Source organism: Labrus mixtus, chromosome 16 (assembly GCF_963584025.1).
Source record: "Labrus mixtus chromosome 16, fLabMix1.1, whole genome shotgun sequence".
In the NCBI taxonomy this organism is placed as follows: domain Eukaryota; kingdom Metazoa; phylum Chordata; class Actinopteri; order Labriformes; family Labridae; genus Labrus; species Labrus mixtus.
The window spans coordinates 12142539-12159518 of NC_083627.1; the positions used below are offsets into that span (position 1 = coordinate 12142539).

Here is a 16980-nt window from a genome sequence, read left to right on the forward strand (position 1 = left end):
TAAATATGTAGTCATGTAAAAGATAACCGGAAACAATAATTATAACTCTTGTCAGCTTGACAGTGTTATCTGGTAAAGGGGGGTCAAAAAATGAGCCGAGATTGAGACAAACTCCCAACATTTGCATACACTAGTATTTCCCCACTGCATAGCGGAAATATATAACCCTGCATCGTCCACCCTCCGCTGGTTAATTCACTGTCAAGCTCCGCACCAAGGAGCAACTTTCACTAGTTTGGGGCTTGGGTTGGACCACGACTTTTCTCTGCAGTTTTCTCCATCTTCCTACTTCGTTCAACCGGCTGCTGCATCTCTCCACGGCAACGGGAGGTAAGGGAGAGGTGTTCTGCGGTGGGACAATCTGGTGCTAGCTGTGAGCTAATGTAGCTTGTAGCACGGGAAGCTACATCGTTAGCCCCTGGCTGTTTAACCAGCCTCTCGACATTACTCATTATGTGTTTGCTTTGTTTGTCACGAATAGCCGCGAAGGCTTTATGGCTCTAAAATACTGTCAGCACTACCTCTAAATTGTAGTTCAGATTTTAGATAAGTTAGCCACGACAAGGCAGACACATTGTGTCTAAGTTGGCCACACTCAGTAGTAACTTTCCCCGTGTCCTTCAAAATAAAAGCACAATTTGTGAACATGGAAAGCATTTTAATAAGATTTTTTATGAGGGTCACTAGTTTCTTCTTGTTATAAAAATTACCTTGAAATTATTCTTAAAGTTGCCCCTTTTTTACAAAAAAAGCTTTTGCTAAACTTGTGAAGGATTTATTTACACCTGAAACAATAACACAACAAACCTGAAGTTAATTAGGCATAGATACTTTTATTTGAAGTTTGCTGAAATGTATTATTATTATTATTACTATAGAAACTCATTCATTTTTTTCTAAAGGGCATTATTTGTAAAATGCTAAAAAAATATTATTTTTTTTGTTATTTCGTTGCAGTACTTCCGCTTTCTATCTGGCTCGCAGCGCCAGCTTTACACAACAACGAAACAAACAGCTGGTGCTCCTAGTCGGTCCAAAGTTGGCGGTGTTAGCTTAGCACAACACAGCGTTGTAGGGGCTTGTTGTTGTACATTTGGCAGCATGCTTACGAAGGCAGCATAATCGCAACACACTGCAGCAACTTCCTCTCTTGTCTGATTTAAAAAAAAAAAAAAAAAAAGGTCCAGCCAAGCTGAACTCCGCTGAGCCATGCGACAGTGGTGTGTCCCCGCTGCGACCCCTCGCACTGAACCACTCCCGGGGCGCCTGTCTGTATCACCCCCTCCATCAGGTATGCTAATCCTTCAATGACGGCCGAAACACCTTTTTTAACTTTCTGTCTGAACCAAAGCCATGTCACTGCTTAGCTCTCAATCTTAGTTTTTCTCAAGGAGAACCTAGAAGAAAAAAACAAAACAGTTTTAGTTTGTCGACTTAAATTGCTGTAACCCCGATGGGGGGGCCAGTCTGTCCTGTTAACACCCACTTTAGAAACACCCTGTTCTTTATTAAAGGCTCTCAAGTTTACTTCTCCAGCTTGTCAACAAAGTCTCATATGTGGCAGGATAATCGTGAAGCCTTTTTGTGGCATAGCCTACTTCCTATTTCCAAAAAGAAAAAGAAAAAAGGAGCTCTTAAAGGTGCATGGCTCTATTTGTTGTACCTTACCACCTTGTATTTATGGGAGGGGGGGGGGGGGGGGGGGGGCATCTGATGTAATAAATAGCGTTTTAAAGAGTATGATCAACATATTTGTACAAAATATTTCCCTAGTATCTATAATTTTAACACTACAAGATCATGACTTTGTTTTAGTTTTTCTGGATTAAATGCAATGCAATGAAAAGAAGGCATGGCGTTCTGTGGTGTAGAAGAGATGGATGGATATGACTAGTCTGAGTGGACCTGATGTTAGGTTATGTGTGTCAGGGTGATCTTACTTTAATTCCACCCTGGACAAATGGAGCAAGGTTAGCACCAAGTGTCTGTGCCAAGTGTTTGAAAGGATGCCAAACTTTGAATGACCCAAGGGTTCTTCAGAGGATAATGCAGTCCTTTTTTTTCTCTCCCTAACAGGTCTTGATTGTTTTCAGCTATTTGTCTTCAGCAAAACTAAAATAATTTAGTCAGATTTTCATTTGAAGCGTTGTAATCAAGATAAATAGGCCCTTACAAAGGAAGTTAAGTGTTTGAAGTCAGCGTTGCCGGCCTTATTTTTATTTGGCTTTTCATCTATTAATAATTCTTTAATCATTTTTCAGTTTCCCTAAAGTTTTTGACAATAACTTTAGTTAAATATAGCATTTTTTTGTTGTCATGGTGAGACTTTGTAAAATCTTGTAGTGCTGTTTATCTGGTGAGAAATCAACCTAAGCATGCAGACTTTTGGTGTATTTATAGGACTACAGTTGGGTCATATTTATTTACAAAATTGGTCTTGTGTTACATTTAAATGTGAGTCTCAGAGGCACACTGATACACCCCCACATTATATATGCAGATGCCAGAATGGACTGTTGTGAAGTGGAGCCACGCTACACAATAGAACAAATAGACCTTCTGCAGCGCCTGCGTTTGTCCGGCATGACCAAACCTCAGATCATCCACGCCTTGGAGTCCCTGGAGAGGCTCGACCCGGACCACCGGCCGTTGCCGCACTGTGATTCTCACCCTGCCCCATCCAACAACACCCCAACCACAGCAGCTCCAGCGCCGTCCTCATCTTCATCCTCCTCCTCATCACTCTCCCTGGCCTCGGCTACCACGCAGACCTCTGGCCTGGAAGGCGCTGCCCTGTCCCCCAGCAATAGTTACGAAGCCTCACCTCCGCCCCTCTACGCCCCCGCTGTGGTGGTTCAGCGGTCGTTCAGCTATGACATGATGGGAGAAGAGGAGTGGGACCTGGAGGAGAAGGTTGAGGAGTACATGAGGTGAGCAACGTAGAGGGAGGGAGGATGAATGGAGAGTAGAGCGAGAAAGCAAGACCAGAAGAATGGTAGAGACAAAGAGAGACTATTATAACATCAGATAATGACAGCTTCTGTCCCCCGAGGTGCAGGCTTATTCTTCAGGATTTTAGTGAAGTTAATTCAGGTCAGGTGTTTAGGGATGGCTGAAAAGAGGGAAGCACTAGTGAATAAGCTTAGTCAGAGCAAAGGATGATGTTTTAACCAAGGTGTAATAGTTCTAATGGCAGAATTTGTTTTTTGTGTGTCGCTTTTACAGGAGAGACAGCAATCTGGTGAAAGAAGAGATCAAAACTTTCCTCAACAACCGCAGGATCTCTCAGGCAATTGTAGGCCAGGTTACAGGTACTCTTCTGCTTTGAATGTGCGGTTTATACAGTTCTTACAGCCTATCACTACCAACGTTTGACTTAATCTGAGCACCTAGACGAGCGTCAAACTTTTGAGATTAAAGGAGTGTGCCACAACTCAACACTGAGCAACACTCGTTCTTTTCCACCGTTTGGAATTTTTTCTGTGACAGCGAAAAGTATTTAAATATTATCTGGTCGAAAGGATTGCCTTAAACATTCGAGAATGCACTCTGCTGTCCATTATCCACATAGTTCTACGAGTTACTTTCTTCCATGAATCAAAGTTGGCAGACATTTTGGTAAAGTGTGCGTTTGTTCAGAGGCTTGTATTCTCTTGCTGGAGTTCTTGTTTTCCATATTTCATACAATGTGTACCTCTTTTCTGTCTTGAACGCTAATTCTAAGGGTTTAAAAAAAAGTAAATGCCCCGAAGAGTGGATTTTCAAAAGCCAATTACAACAGTTTAGGTCATCTTTGAACAAAAGTGTCTTGCCATTTTTTCTGGTTCCTGCTTATCTAAACTCAGCATCTGCTGCTTATCTTCGCTTTTCATTTTTTTTGAAGTTGTATGTACAGATATCTAGAGGAGTCCATTAGCTTTACAGTTTTTCAGGTGCTGGTTCATAGCCCATCTCAGCATTACAGATGCTCTTGATGCACCAGTGAATAAATCAATGTCTTTAACGTGTTAAGATAATACGCCTTGCCTCTGGCACACAGGCATCAGCCAGAGCTACATCTCCCAGTGGCTGCTGCAGCAAGGCCTGGAGATGAGCGACTCCAAGCGCAGAGCTTTCTACCGCTGGTACCTGCTGGAGAAAAATAACCCAGGTGAGCTGCTGTTCAGGTTGAAGTCTTTAGAGGTTAGACAGGAATAACCTTGACTTTCATAAATGGAACATCTCTAGTTGGTCTGACAAGCTTGACACATGGTAAGTACAGTAGAAGCCAACAGCAAGGACTACAGTATGACACATACTAAATGACATGAGAGTGAGAAATTAAAGATAAAAACACAACCACAGGTGTCTTAGAACGTTCCCATTGGTGCTTTTAGTCTCGCACATAACTCCTGAATACATCCTGAAGTTTTCAGGGTGAGCTGCATGTGTGAACGCAAACAGCCAAACTCTTGTCCTGCTGGTCCCCTTGTAAATTTTCGGTGTGAAATCGGGGTGAGCTGACGAACGCTGCTGGTCATTTTCTGTGAGCGGGGGAGTGTAGGGACATTTATATCTCGCAACCTGTGCCTGACCAAAGACGTACGGTCTTTGCCTTGTGACCAGTACGACACCAGGCACATAATGAAACTGCTTCATTGTGTTTCTTCTCCGCAGTATCTTCTTCGCTGTTATTTTAAATGTAAAGGCAACAGTTGTCATGGATGTGTCGTGTAGCAGAGTCTGCCGCTTCGTCCTTCATTTACACATTGTTCGGCTTCTGTCAAGTCTGTCAAGATCCACTGACCCGGATGAATGATTGACAGAGTTTGATTTCAAATCAAAAGTAATGTTCCTGGGCCAGTGATCTTTGAAAACTAGTGGCCGAGAGGGCTTCATGTAAACCCCTGCTGTAAGGGGAGATGTTGACTCGATCTATGTCAGGGAAATTCTCACACCAGCATAACTGGACTACCAGATCAGATCTCCTAACTGTAAGGGTCACTGGTGTGTATGTAAAACATGTTAACTTTCATGGAGGGAGATCCACAGATACTCTGCACAGAGACAGAGGAGGAAAGGACACACTTTGAACCGCTTCCTTCACTGCCGGGTAAAGGTTCACTATCCCCCTCTGGGACTGTAGTCCTTGCTGTCAGCTGTTTATTACCTACTGCAGCTGCTGGCACCTTGTTTTTTTGGCTTTGAGAACTTCATCAAACCGTTCACACAGTTAGGGTATGGATTGTCAGTTTAACAGCCCCCCCTGCATACATCTACATGTTTAATTCCAACATGGAAAGCCTAGCACATAGCGTAGCGAGCCGTGTATAGCAGGTAAGGGGGATGTAGACCCAAGTTTTTGTCACTTGCTCAACTGTTATTTGAGCACAGAGCAAGAAGGGGCAGGACTTAGAAAGGGTCAATTACTGGGCAGAGGATCATTACAGATCATAACAGGGATGATGGGTCTCAGATACAGGAAGACTGATGAGGGAAAAGCGCAGTTCAGACAGTGATTCAAGGTTGAATGTCAGGGCAATAGATAATAAAATCTAGTAAGGAAGCATTTGAATAAAAAAAATACTTGACTGTTAACCACTGCTTGCTGCCCCCTCCCCTCCTGCATGGTAAAATCACACACCTGTCATTCCTCTTGCTTTCTCCATCCTGGTCTTTGAAAGCTGTGCAGTCAAGAAAGGACACAAAAGCAATCCATACTTTAAGAGGAACGACGAATGATAAAGGGAGTCCTGTCACAGGAGATGCTAATCAATAGTATTAAGGCTCTGGCTTGGATTTGAAACTTAAGCGGGTGAATGTGGTTTGTTGGTACAGGCTACGGTATCAGCTTAGGTTAGCGTTGACCTCTCCTTGTCCTTGGATTGAGATGCCAAAAAAATGTGTCAGGTTTTTAAACGGCTACAACATACTAATGAACAAGTAACCACAGCATGTATTCACAATAAATCATGTTGAACAAGTATCACCTATTGACATTGTGAGTTTATTAAAAATACAAAAAAAGCCACCAATGACCATCCACTGACCCTCCTGACTCCCTTCATTGTAATCTTTAATTTATTTTCCCATCTGCTCAAGCTTTGCTTTAGCTTCTTTGTTGTTCTCAGCTGTGACGCTGAAGGTACTCTGGTGCTGGTTTTCATTCCTATATGCCTCCCAAACAGATAATTAACAGTGATACTAACAATTACTAATTTACTAACTGGCCACATTGTTTTGCTTCTGACAAAGGCTCCTCTTGACCTGCCCATCATGAATTTAGAAAAGCAGTGCTGTCAGATGAATTGGCTGTTTAACTGATTGATACACTCGCATTAAACGTCTGACATTTGAATGACTGAAAACTGCAAGGCAGGTCTACAGGACTGTGTCAGTTCTCAAGTTTATTTACAATTCCATCAGCCAAAACTGGTGTCTGTAATCTAAACCCTGGCTGTGGCCTGCCTCACCATTGGTTTTGTCCTGACTGAAGGGCTGAGGTGGAGTGAAAGCCAGCACAGCGGGGGTTCCATGCCCAGAGCCAGGGGAGGGGACAGAGACGGGACGGTAGCAGGGGCAAGTGGCAATCTTCCCAACATCCTCCCTAACCCCAACACCAACCTCAACCCCAACCCAGTGTGGAGTAGGCAGAGAGAGTTGCTGATGCACTTGCTGCCCTGGTACGCTGCCGCAGCCGCCCAGGCCCAGCCAGGTAACTGCGCCCTTCTTTCCTGGGCCTCAGCAGCTTGCCACAGGAGTCGCCTGCACATCCGCTAAACCACATCCCATTTACCCTTTAGCATCTTATACGTGTATAGCTCAGGACAGTCTCAAATAGAGAAACAAGGGGAATTCCCCCAAATAGCTTGGAATGAAACCGCTTCATACTATTGATGTCTATCATCCATCTCTGGCAACAGCTATGCTTAAAAGTTCACAGGTAGCTTAATATAAAAGAAATCAAGGATCCATGCTATGACTGCACTCCACTGTATCCAGTTTATATGTGAGTTCTCAATGAAGATGTAAAACAAGTCTTGGATTTGTAAGTTTAAAACAACCCCACATAAGTCAATAAAGAGTTAGTACAACATCAGCAATCTATGAATGATCATTGGATTTTTATTTTTGTAATTCCCCTATTTTCGACATCTTCTATGTTCTAATGCGAGCTAAGACATTATGTTCTCTTTTTTTAATAAAAGATGTCAAGTGTTAGTGTTCTCTATCAATGCAGTTACTTCAAATCTTTTGTCCCAATAAGAGTCAACATTCCACACTTAATGGGAAGTTGTTGCTTGTTTTCTCTTTTTCAGGGGCCACCCTGTCAATGCGTTCATTGGTGAAGGAGGAACCCGACTGGAGGACAGGGATCATGGCTGGGGACAGGGCAGGGATGGTTGGTGGCCCTCTGAGGCTGCGTAGAGGAAGTAGGTTCACCTGGAGGAAGGAGTGCCAATCAATCATGGAGAGGTAGGAAGAATACCCTCATTCCAAATCCTTCAACAGTTTTAATATGTCTATAATTCAAAATCCAGCCATGAAACATTCAAGGGCTTTTGTTATGTTCTTTTAAAATGACAATAGTAATATGCAATATCCAGAGCAGCCAAATTGTTAACTGCTCTATGCCTGTACTTTACATTTACGTTGCGTTAATCACGGTCCCAAATGAATTCATTATTCTTTTTAATTATATTCATCTCATGCTATATTGTCCCATTAGTTAGTATCTTGAGACATCTAAACAATTCCACGTCTCTACTGTTCTCTTCAGCCGTTCACATTAAGTTTTCATACTTCAGTTATTGTCGTAACCTTTGGGTCTTCCAGCAGTTTCCTATTTTCCTTATTTTAACCTTTGTTTATTCAGTAAATGCAGGTTGGTAATTAAACAGGAAGTAAAGTACCCTCGGTTCTAAAACAGTACAAAAATTCAAAATAAAAGCCTAACAATATCTGTTTTTTAAATGCAAAATAATAGAATGTCAAACAGGCAATTAAAAATGGATTATTGACAATTAAATATTGAAATTCAGTTTTTAATGGCGATTTAAAAAATTAAATAGTATGACAGTCCTAAAAGAAACTTGTTCTGTTTTGAGGGCAGTCATCCATATGTCCATGGACTCTGTGAGTAAATGATTCTGAACAGATGCAGAGAACATTAAATTATATTACTTGTGTCATCACATTTTGGTGACATGTTGAAAGCTGTTTATTTATGTTGTACTTACTCTCTAAGTGAATTGTATTGTATTTAAATCATCTAGCTATTTGTACTTTGATGCGATTACAGCTACAAGCCTGAGACATGTCTGAAGAAGACAGCATTGATGAATGTTATGGATATGAACAAAATTTCTGCTTCCTTTTCATGGAAGCTCTTTGTTTTCTGTGATTCTAAAGTAAATATCTCCAAGCTGGTTGATGGTTGGTTGATGCCAATTTGTGTCATGGACAGTAAACATCTGGATAGACAGTGTAGTAAAGAAATACAGAAAAAGAATCCCGGACATGATGCCATGACTTCGGTTTTATATTGAATTATTTTTTAAAAAAGAACATAGGTGCCTTACGATCTGGATTCATGTAGTTATAATTACAAGATGGAAAGTGTTTGTCTGTAAAAGCATAACTCCAGTTTTTTGCTTCCACCATGTTTTTTTTTATTGACCTGTAAAAAAGCTGATCAAGAGCAAAACAGCCGATAAAGATCGAGCAAGGTCCGTGTCTGATGTATCACAATAGTACTGGATCAACTATCAAGCCATGGATTGCTATTCATGTAAGGCAGAAAAATAGCATTGCTTGAGGTAATAATCAATATAAATGACTGTTCTAATAATAATAAAGTGAAATGTCATTATGTGCCTCACCATTCACTTTATTATGCAGCTGTATGTTGGTTATATAAAGCCTTCCCTGTTATATATTTGTCCCACATAATCTTCTCAGTAACTCAGAAGGTTCAAGAAAGAGGAGTAGACCTTCTTCTTCAGTCCTCCCTGCTGTGTGCAATTGATTTCTGTATTACATGCCTGCTGTAAGTATAGTGTGAAGTCTGGGCTCAATCAGTAATATGACCACACAGGCCCTCAGACAACACTCACCAGCAGTGCTCCCAGATTACGCAGTTCCACTGCAGTGCTGATCCTTATGAGCTAGTTTAAACCCAAGGACGGTACAGTAGAGGTGAAATGGATGTAGAGAGAATGTGTGTGTGTCTGTGTCTGTATGTGTGTGTGTGTTTGTCATAGAGACAGGAAAGGGCAACTGTGAGGGTAAGAGGAAGACAGGGATGGAAGAAATTGATCCCTGTTTGCTTTTTAATGTGAAATGATTTATTTTCAGCCCTGCAGGTCTCTAAAGTGAGTAAATAAAGGTTAATGGGATGTTTACATGCGTAGAACCGTTCTATTGTATTACCTAGGAAGATGAACTGAATTGTCCTTCCTCTCCTCTGGATCAACACAAATGACTGTAGGATTAGAAGTTTAATAAAAGGACAAAACAAGCCGTGATCTGAATTGTGCCTTCATCTAATTCTGATGCTTTTTGTCTCTCACAGTTTCTTCATTGAGAACCAGTACCCGGATGAAGCGAAGCGGGAGGAGATTGCCAACACCTGTAACTCAGTCATTCAGAAACCAGGTACTCTTAGGCTTTTTTTTTTTTTTTTAACCTTAAGGCGTGTTCCTCCAACAGAAGTGTTTCTAACAACAGACACATTTGTCACATATCATGTTTAATTTGACATTCCTAACCATTCTCGACCTTTCCCTTTTCTGTGGTCAGTACTTGTGGTAAAAGGGCTATAAATTCACTTTGATATGTGTAGAGGATTGACTTATTTCGGTTAACATTTGTGTGTATCTGTTTCTTAAACTGTAAGCTTCCTTAATGTGTTCAATTTAAAATATGCTAAAAGCATCAGATTTACTTTTGAGCACAAATGATTTTATAACTCTACAAATGATGCTCCTAATAAAGTGTATTAATAGAAACATGTGCTAAAATACTAGTAATTACAATGAAGTATTTACACCATCATTTTGTCAGTTTGACTACTGACACCTTGGGGCTTGTTTTACTTTAAGTTAAGAATTTAAAAATTGTTTTAAAATCTCCCACAACAAATTTCAAAAGCAACATTTCAATCTCCCAGATTCCTCTTTAGACATGGTTAAGTTGACTTGACAATGTCTGAAGAGCATCTGTGAGCTAACGCAGTGTGCAGATCCTTTTTTAATTCTTAACTGTAGTTTGATTTTCTGTCCAGCACCTGTGAAAGTTTTTCTTTGGACGTGCGTACGCTACGTCTTGTTTTACTTCAACACATTGTCCTTGATTACTTACGGGATCATTTTGTTAACTACTTTTATCATTCAGACCTTCATGCAAAAAAGAAAGTTAATTCCTCTACTGACCTGCCTGACGTGATTTCTCCTTTCTTCGATGGCCTGTAAATGAGAGGTGTGTATTTTGTCACTTAGGTTGTAAGCTGTCTGAGTTTGAGCGTGTGACGGCATTGAAGGTTTACAACTGGTTTGCCAACCGCCGTAAGGAGATGAAGAGAAGAGCGAATATCGGTGAGTACATAAATAATCGCTACTTGTTGGCTGATTGTTCAAACCATAAAGGGACATTTAACCCTCCGGTCTATTTTTAACAGTGAAATGAACAAAAGGTTGCTGTATATGGTTTCCTCTGTACAGTCACAATGTGTAGCATCACAGAGAGGCTTTTGTTAATGATAGTGTTGACTGTGTTAATATGTACATGTTTCTACAACCTCACTGCATATTCACTATTCCATCTTTCGCAAACAGAAGCTGCCATCTTGGAAAGCCATGGAATTGAGGTGCCAAGTCCAAGCTGCCACTCTAATGGTGAGGAGGGAGAGATGCAAGAGTTTGCTGACCAGGTGAATCATCAGTTTGCAGAGCAGGTACGTCTACTCTCCTGCTACATGACCAGTGGATTGAAAGGTGACAGGAGGGAAATGTAAACGTTTAAAATGCCTGTAAAACATGGTAGTCTTCAGTGTGTCTCTGTTGACTGTCAGCTGAAGACATGCGGAAACGTGTTGGTTTGATGCACTGATCCACTTTTTAGATGTACAAAAATGTACAAAAATAAGTTTCGGATTGTCAACAAGCTGTTGGTTTTAGGCTCATTATTGATATGGTAAAATTAAGTTTTAAAAAAAAAAGGTTTGTGTCGTGGGTAGGTGGGGTTTTCAAATGTGTTTGAACATTACCGTGTCATATTAAAAATTCTTTAGAAGCTGTTTTAATGTAAAAACGCCAGCTGTAGTAGCCAGTAGCACCTCACATTGGGGTAAAGTCATTGCTCTCGCTTATAACTGATCTCATGTTCTTTCAGAGTATACATAGAGCGCTCACTAAATGTATTACCGGAACACGAAGGCAAACTGCACCGTGCTTCAAAGTGTTTTACTTCTCTAACCATTACTGGGAAGTTTCTCCCGTCTCTGCCGCGCAGCCGACAAAGTTAACTGCTAACGTTTCGTCTGTCGTCTTTATTTGTTTAAAGTAGTTTCTCTACCATGGCCCCTTGAAACTTCAGCTTTGAAGATATTCCAAGTGGCCTTAGATGTTGATTGTGTAACAAACGGCTTAGACTCCTTCCATGCTATGTTGGCACCGCCTAGCAAAATGCACAGGCCTGCAGCGCACTGATGACGCTGACATAGTACACGCACATGCTTCCGGTTTACACGGAATAGCATAGAACTGAATTTCCATAGATCGGCCCATTGTCCCAATCCCTGATGGAGCTATTTGAGTCAATATTGGACCGATATCCAGATCGGTACCAGGATCAGATCGGTGCATCCCTAACCTTGTCCTGTTGTGAGTAAGCCAAATCAAATGTTGGTGATTTTAGATTTTCTAAACAAATAATGAAACAGTAGGGAGTCTGTTTGGACAGAAACATTGTAGGTGAGTCAGAGTGGACTGTGAGGACATTAGTACAGTGAGCATCACAAGCAGCTTTCTCTAAAATTGAAGAGTTTAACGGCCTGTAGATTCATCGTACCACAGCGAAACTCGGCAGCAAACACAAGAACAAACCAAAAGAGACGAGATGAACATGCCGGGTAATAAGGTCGGCCTGGATGTACATCCCTATGCAGATGGACATAATGGCTACTTCAGGGGTTTACTAAGGGTGGATGATATATCAGATACACTCAGTGTATCACGGCATGTTCTACTTGCAATGCAGTAAATGACTTGCGGGAACACTGAGTACAAATAGTCTCAAATTGTCTATTTTTATGCTTAACCTGTTGGGCTGTTAAGACAAGAGCTCGACAAGACAGCTCACAATTTGCAGTGATAATTTTGCCTGCTGGCCTCATTTCAAGAACTGAAATAGCCTGCTTTCACTACTGTTGGTGATACATTCTGTATTTATTCCTCATGTGTTTCAGTAGTATCTTAAAAGAGATCTTGAGAGACGTCCAGATACAAGACACACACTCACAGCCGAGCAGACTGAGAACAAACTGTGAGACAGAACACGCGAGAGGGAGGGGGTGATGTAATGCTGTTGATTACACTTCTTTGTTGCTTTGAGTTCTCTTTCTGTAAAGGGTCTTCATTGATCTTGAGATCTAAAAAACTAGGCTACATTATCTAGGCCAACATCAGGGCCATCATTTATTTATTAAAAAAATAACATTGAAGTCAAACAAGACTTTGCACACATAGGCTTTTAACTCAAATATGAGCGCACCCTTTAAATTGCACGTTTAAAATTCTTCCAAAAGAAATCATTCAAATACATTGTACAGGTCGGAGCAGGCCGTGCATGAATGATGACAGCGGTGGTTGTCGGGACGACACAGTCCGATGGTGGAGGATGGGCATCAGGGATGTCGAGTGGTAGTAGTTCCAGAGCACCTCAAGGAAGGGGGGGTCTATAGCAGCCGAGGAACCTACAAGACCTGAGAGCTCACCTCCCAGGAAAATATCAAGAAATCTTACTGTCTGTTGGGATGTAGGCTAACAATATTTATAAATATAAACTCCTCAAAAAAAGTTCACTTGTTTCACCACTTTAATAATACTAATTGGTGTTGTATTATATATCGTTGGAAAGCTCGATTAGTCACCTTTACAACGAGGTATAACTCGTAAGGATTGTGCTTTCGTGGATTGAGCAACACAGCTAAACGTGTCGGTAGCGCCCTAAAAAAAATTGCCAAAACCCCTTGCAATGTTCTTCTGTTAGTATTCACTCATTCAAGTGCTGCCAGGTGTGTTACAGTTACAGGTGTATGACTGGCACCTGATTGACCGCACTTGACCAACACAACCGCACTGGTTGACCTTCAATAACTCCTGGTTGAGGAATGCACAATGTGACCAGGCTGGTGACCAGCATGAGGAGGCGGGGCCAAGCTGTTGTAGCCTCGTATGGACCTTCCACACGCTGCTCAGGTCCCTGACAGTGTAAAATGAAGAAAGTGTAAAAATGGCCAATATGTCTTGTTTTTTTTCCTTATTACTGTGGGAGAGTGCAATCATCCATTCCACCAAGCAACTCAAAACAGGAGTGAATACTAACAGAAGAATATTGCTGGGGACTTTGGCACCTTTTTTTGGGTCGCTACCAAAACGTTTAGCTGTGTTGCTCATTCCACGAACATCACGATCCTTACAAGTTATACCTCGTTGTAAAGGTGACTAATCCTGCTTTCCAACGATATATAATACAACACCAATTAGTATTATTAAAGATGCAAAATAATGGACCGAAATAACGTTTCCAAACCTTCTTTGAGGAGTTTATATATATTTTAAATTGTGCATTTCCCAACCTTAGGGGCTCCTCTCTATTTTTAGAATTCATATTAATTTCAGAAGTTTAATGAGACCCAAATGTTCTTCCTTAATCAACAGCTCAGGCAACAAGGGGCTCGTTTCACTTCAACAAGGTGTATCTAATCAAGCGGACGTGTTTTTGTTAATACATCCATGGTCTTCCACAGGATGAAAACTCTTCACTAAAGATTGTTGACCAACAAGACCCCTCCGCACTGGCTATTACAGAGGTTGCAGCTCTGCCGAGCCCCACCCCTCAGGTCCTGGATCACAAAGAGGAGGATTCGAAAAGGGAGACTGTGGATGAAGAGTGACAACAGCCGGTGGAGTTTGAATCATCATCTTAACTGAATTTAATCCGATGAAATAGGAAAACAATAAGGGTCTCCTCCTCAACCCAAGTAGGGCCTGTGGTGCCTAAAGCACTCAAAAATCAAAGGGAGAAGGGTGCTGTAGCTTGCTGGAGTGCCTCTGATTGGAGGAGGCAACTGTATTTATCAACAGTAATCCTGCTTATATTAACAGCTATATACAGTATATATATATATATATCCATATATAGTGCATTCCAAGATGCTATTAAAAGCCTACATTTCTTAGGGGGAGTAATATATAAAGGATACCTCACCCGTTTTAAGCTAAGCCTTTTCCTTTTTCTGTTGTTGTTTTTTTGCTACATGCCTTCTTTTAGCCTTTTCACAGAGAACTTTTCGGATGAACTGTGGTGACATGAATGCGCTGAGCCTGCAGGTCAGGTGTGTGGATGGATTATGGTATCAAGGATCAGTGATATGGTGAAACGAATTGCCCTCTGTGTGCTTGAATGCTTTGACTCCATCTCGTGGTAAGACTGTTTAACCTCAATCAGTTAATTGATCCAATCAGTGGATCAATCCATAAAGAGCTGTGCCATCACATCGGTAGAGCCCTGAGCGACGACTGGAATCTCAGGTAATCAAAAAAAAAAAAAGTGGATAAAGATATCGAAGAGTTATCTTAACATGCTTTGTTTTTGTTTGTTTTTCTTCTGTCTCTGGTTTTTTTTTTTTTTTTTTTTCATTTTGATTTTTATCCTCTAAACTGTGTTAAACCAAATCAGGATTTGTTATTTATACCTTTTTATATTAGCAAAACAAGCCTAGGACAATATATCATAGTATCTCTGTGTCTTTGATCTTTGTTATACTGATTGTTGCTGTTGGGTCATTTTTGTAGTCCATCCATTTCAAAGTCTGTCTTAATCCTCATCTCAGCCAGTGAAGCTAGACTAGTTACATAATGTTTTTTTTTTGTTTGTTTTTTAAACGTTTGAAAGAACGCTAAAACCAATGTGATCAAAAATGCGTTGGCAGACATGCTGCAAGCACCTTCTCGTAGTGGAATAAGCTAAAGCTTATGCTCATGTAAGTTTGTATGACTGCAATGCTGCACTTCAAAGTGGATCTCACTTTAATAAAAATGGGAGTTTAAGACTGTACTTGCATTAGACATGTACATCACCCAGTGAATATACACGTCTATGGGTGCTTTCCTTCAATAATATTAGCACTATATAGGGTTATTTGTCAAACTTCAAATATAGATAGCTGATTGAAACCCTGCATTACTTAGTCCCCATGTATTAACCGGCCAAAGGCCATTGGAGATGCTCCCTAAATGTTCATGAAATGGACAAAGACGTTCTCAAATGTTTGTTCTCAAATGGCGTCCAACAGGATGCTACCATGTTACCTCCTAATGCCAAAGCTATGCCAAGGTAGAGATGAACTACAGAGTGAACTGTGCGTTCAAGAACAGGACAGGACACAGTCACAACACTATAGATATCCAGATATACATAGATGTTTATTTGCTCAGTACAACACTAGCCAACTCTAGCTTACCTCAGAATAACTCTTGTGTCATGAATGTGTTACAGGCTATCTGTCACTTAACTGACAGCGGCCATTATTGTGACTGTTTATTATATTGACAATGTTATGTAGCATTAATGACGATGGGGTTTGCCCTGCATTGTTAATGTGTACTCACCTCAGACAGTTCTCTTGTCCAGTTTTGGATGGGAACCCCAAAACTGCACGCTGTTTCTGACTATTATGCTCCTCTCTATCTGCTTTTATCTGACAACAAAAACAAGAACTATAATAAAACTGTAAACAACTGCTCTGATTTGTCTGGATTTGTTTGATTGATTTTAGGTTGCTCAAGAAAAGGAAGTTAGAGCCAGTTCCTAAGCCACAAAATGTTCATAACTATTTTATGAAATGCTTATACAAATGACTTTTTAAAAATGAGTGTGTGGTTTTTTTTACATACTTCATGAATCGTTCTAGTTTGAGAGCACGGATAACATTCTGGACATAACTCCATTAATCAGAATCGGCTAAATCGGCTTTATTGGCCATTTATGCTTACACACACAAGGAATTTGTCTTCAGTAACTGTGCTCTTTTAGAGATCCTGCCAGGGCCAGGTTCAAATCCAATCTGTAGCTCCTTTCCCGCATGTCATTTTTAAGTATAACATTAAATATAAACATAATATAGGCAAACAAGACTAATATATACAAGGCTAAATAAGAGAATAGTGCAAAAATAGACAGAACCCTTCAAATGTTCAGTTTAGCTGTGTTAACTTAGACGACATTATTAGTCTAACTCTAGCTGCTCATGATTATAAACAGTCTGATCAGGAGCACATGATGATCACAGCTGCTGTTAGGTGTTTTCTTACTTATTTTAACGCAGTACACAAACTGCAGCAGAAGCTACCCAGAGGACTTATTACCTTGAAATGCTCCTAAAAACGTTATACACATTCACACTTGTGTGTTTTCCGACTTGTTAATTGATTTTCTGTTAAGCAGCGTGCGCGGAGCAAAGCTCCTGGCTGAATGCAAAACGGTGAAATGAACTTGTCTCAGGAAATTGGTAGTTATAAAAAAACACCAGTGTCTAGTGCCAGCAGACATATTGACTGATGTAATGTGATGGCAACATGATCAAATTAAGTCAACAACCCACAGAAAGCTGTTATGACGGGCTTAATGTATGACCTCCAGGCTCAAGTCTGCAAAAACACCAAATGTTTCTACCCATTTATTAAATCAGCATACCAGTGTGTGTGTGCTTGTGTCTGT

The 16980-nt window shown here is 40.7% G+C and overlaps 1 protein-coding gene across 6 annotated transcripts; it reads left to right on the forward strand.

Annotated features, from left to right (window-relative positions):
- The first annotated feature begins 95 nt into the window (after window positions 1-95).
- zgc:91944 (uncharacterized protein LOC436941 homolog) lies at window positions 96-16003 on the forward strand. 6 transcript variants are annotated; one of them, XM_061059275.1, is made up of 11 exons: window positions 98-330; window positions 1182-1291; window positions 2501-2930; window positions 3226-3311; window positions 4040-4150; window positions 6476-6694; window positions 7299-7455; window positions 9554-9636; window positions 10479-10574; window positions 10818-10933; window positions 14009-16003. In XM_061059275.1, the coding sequence occupies exons 2-11, from the start codon at window positions 1210-1212 to the stop codon at window positions 14153-14155; spliced, it is 1527 nt and encodes a 508-aa protein (XP_060915258.1). In that variant the 5' UTR covers window positions 98-330; window positions 1182-1209; the 3' UTR covers window positions 14156-16003. The 6 variants fall into 6 exon arrangements, with proteins under 6 accessions (XP_060915262.1, XP_060915258.1, XP_060915261.1 ...); XM_061059273.1 differs by having other exon boundaries at window positions 101-330; window positions 10815-10933; XM_061059279.1 differs by lacking the exon at window positions 6476-6694 and having other exon boundaries at window positions 96-330.
- Window positions 16004-16980: the final 977 nt, after the last annotated feature.

Excerpts from the sequence above, each read along its gene's own strand:
- zgc:91944 (XM_061059273.1), top strand. The coding sequence starts at position 1,210 with ATGCGACAGTGGTGTGTCCCCGCTGCGACCCCTCGCACTGAACCACTC. Across the intron at positions 3,312-4,039 it reads AATTGTAGGCCAGGTTACAG|GCATCAGCCAGAGCTACATC; the intron begins GTACTCTTCTGC and ends TCTGGCACACAG. Across the intron at positions 10,575-10,814 it reads GAAGAGAAGAGCGAATATCG|AAGCTGCCATCTTGGAAAGC; the intron begins GTGAGTACATAA and ends TTTCGCAAACAG.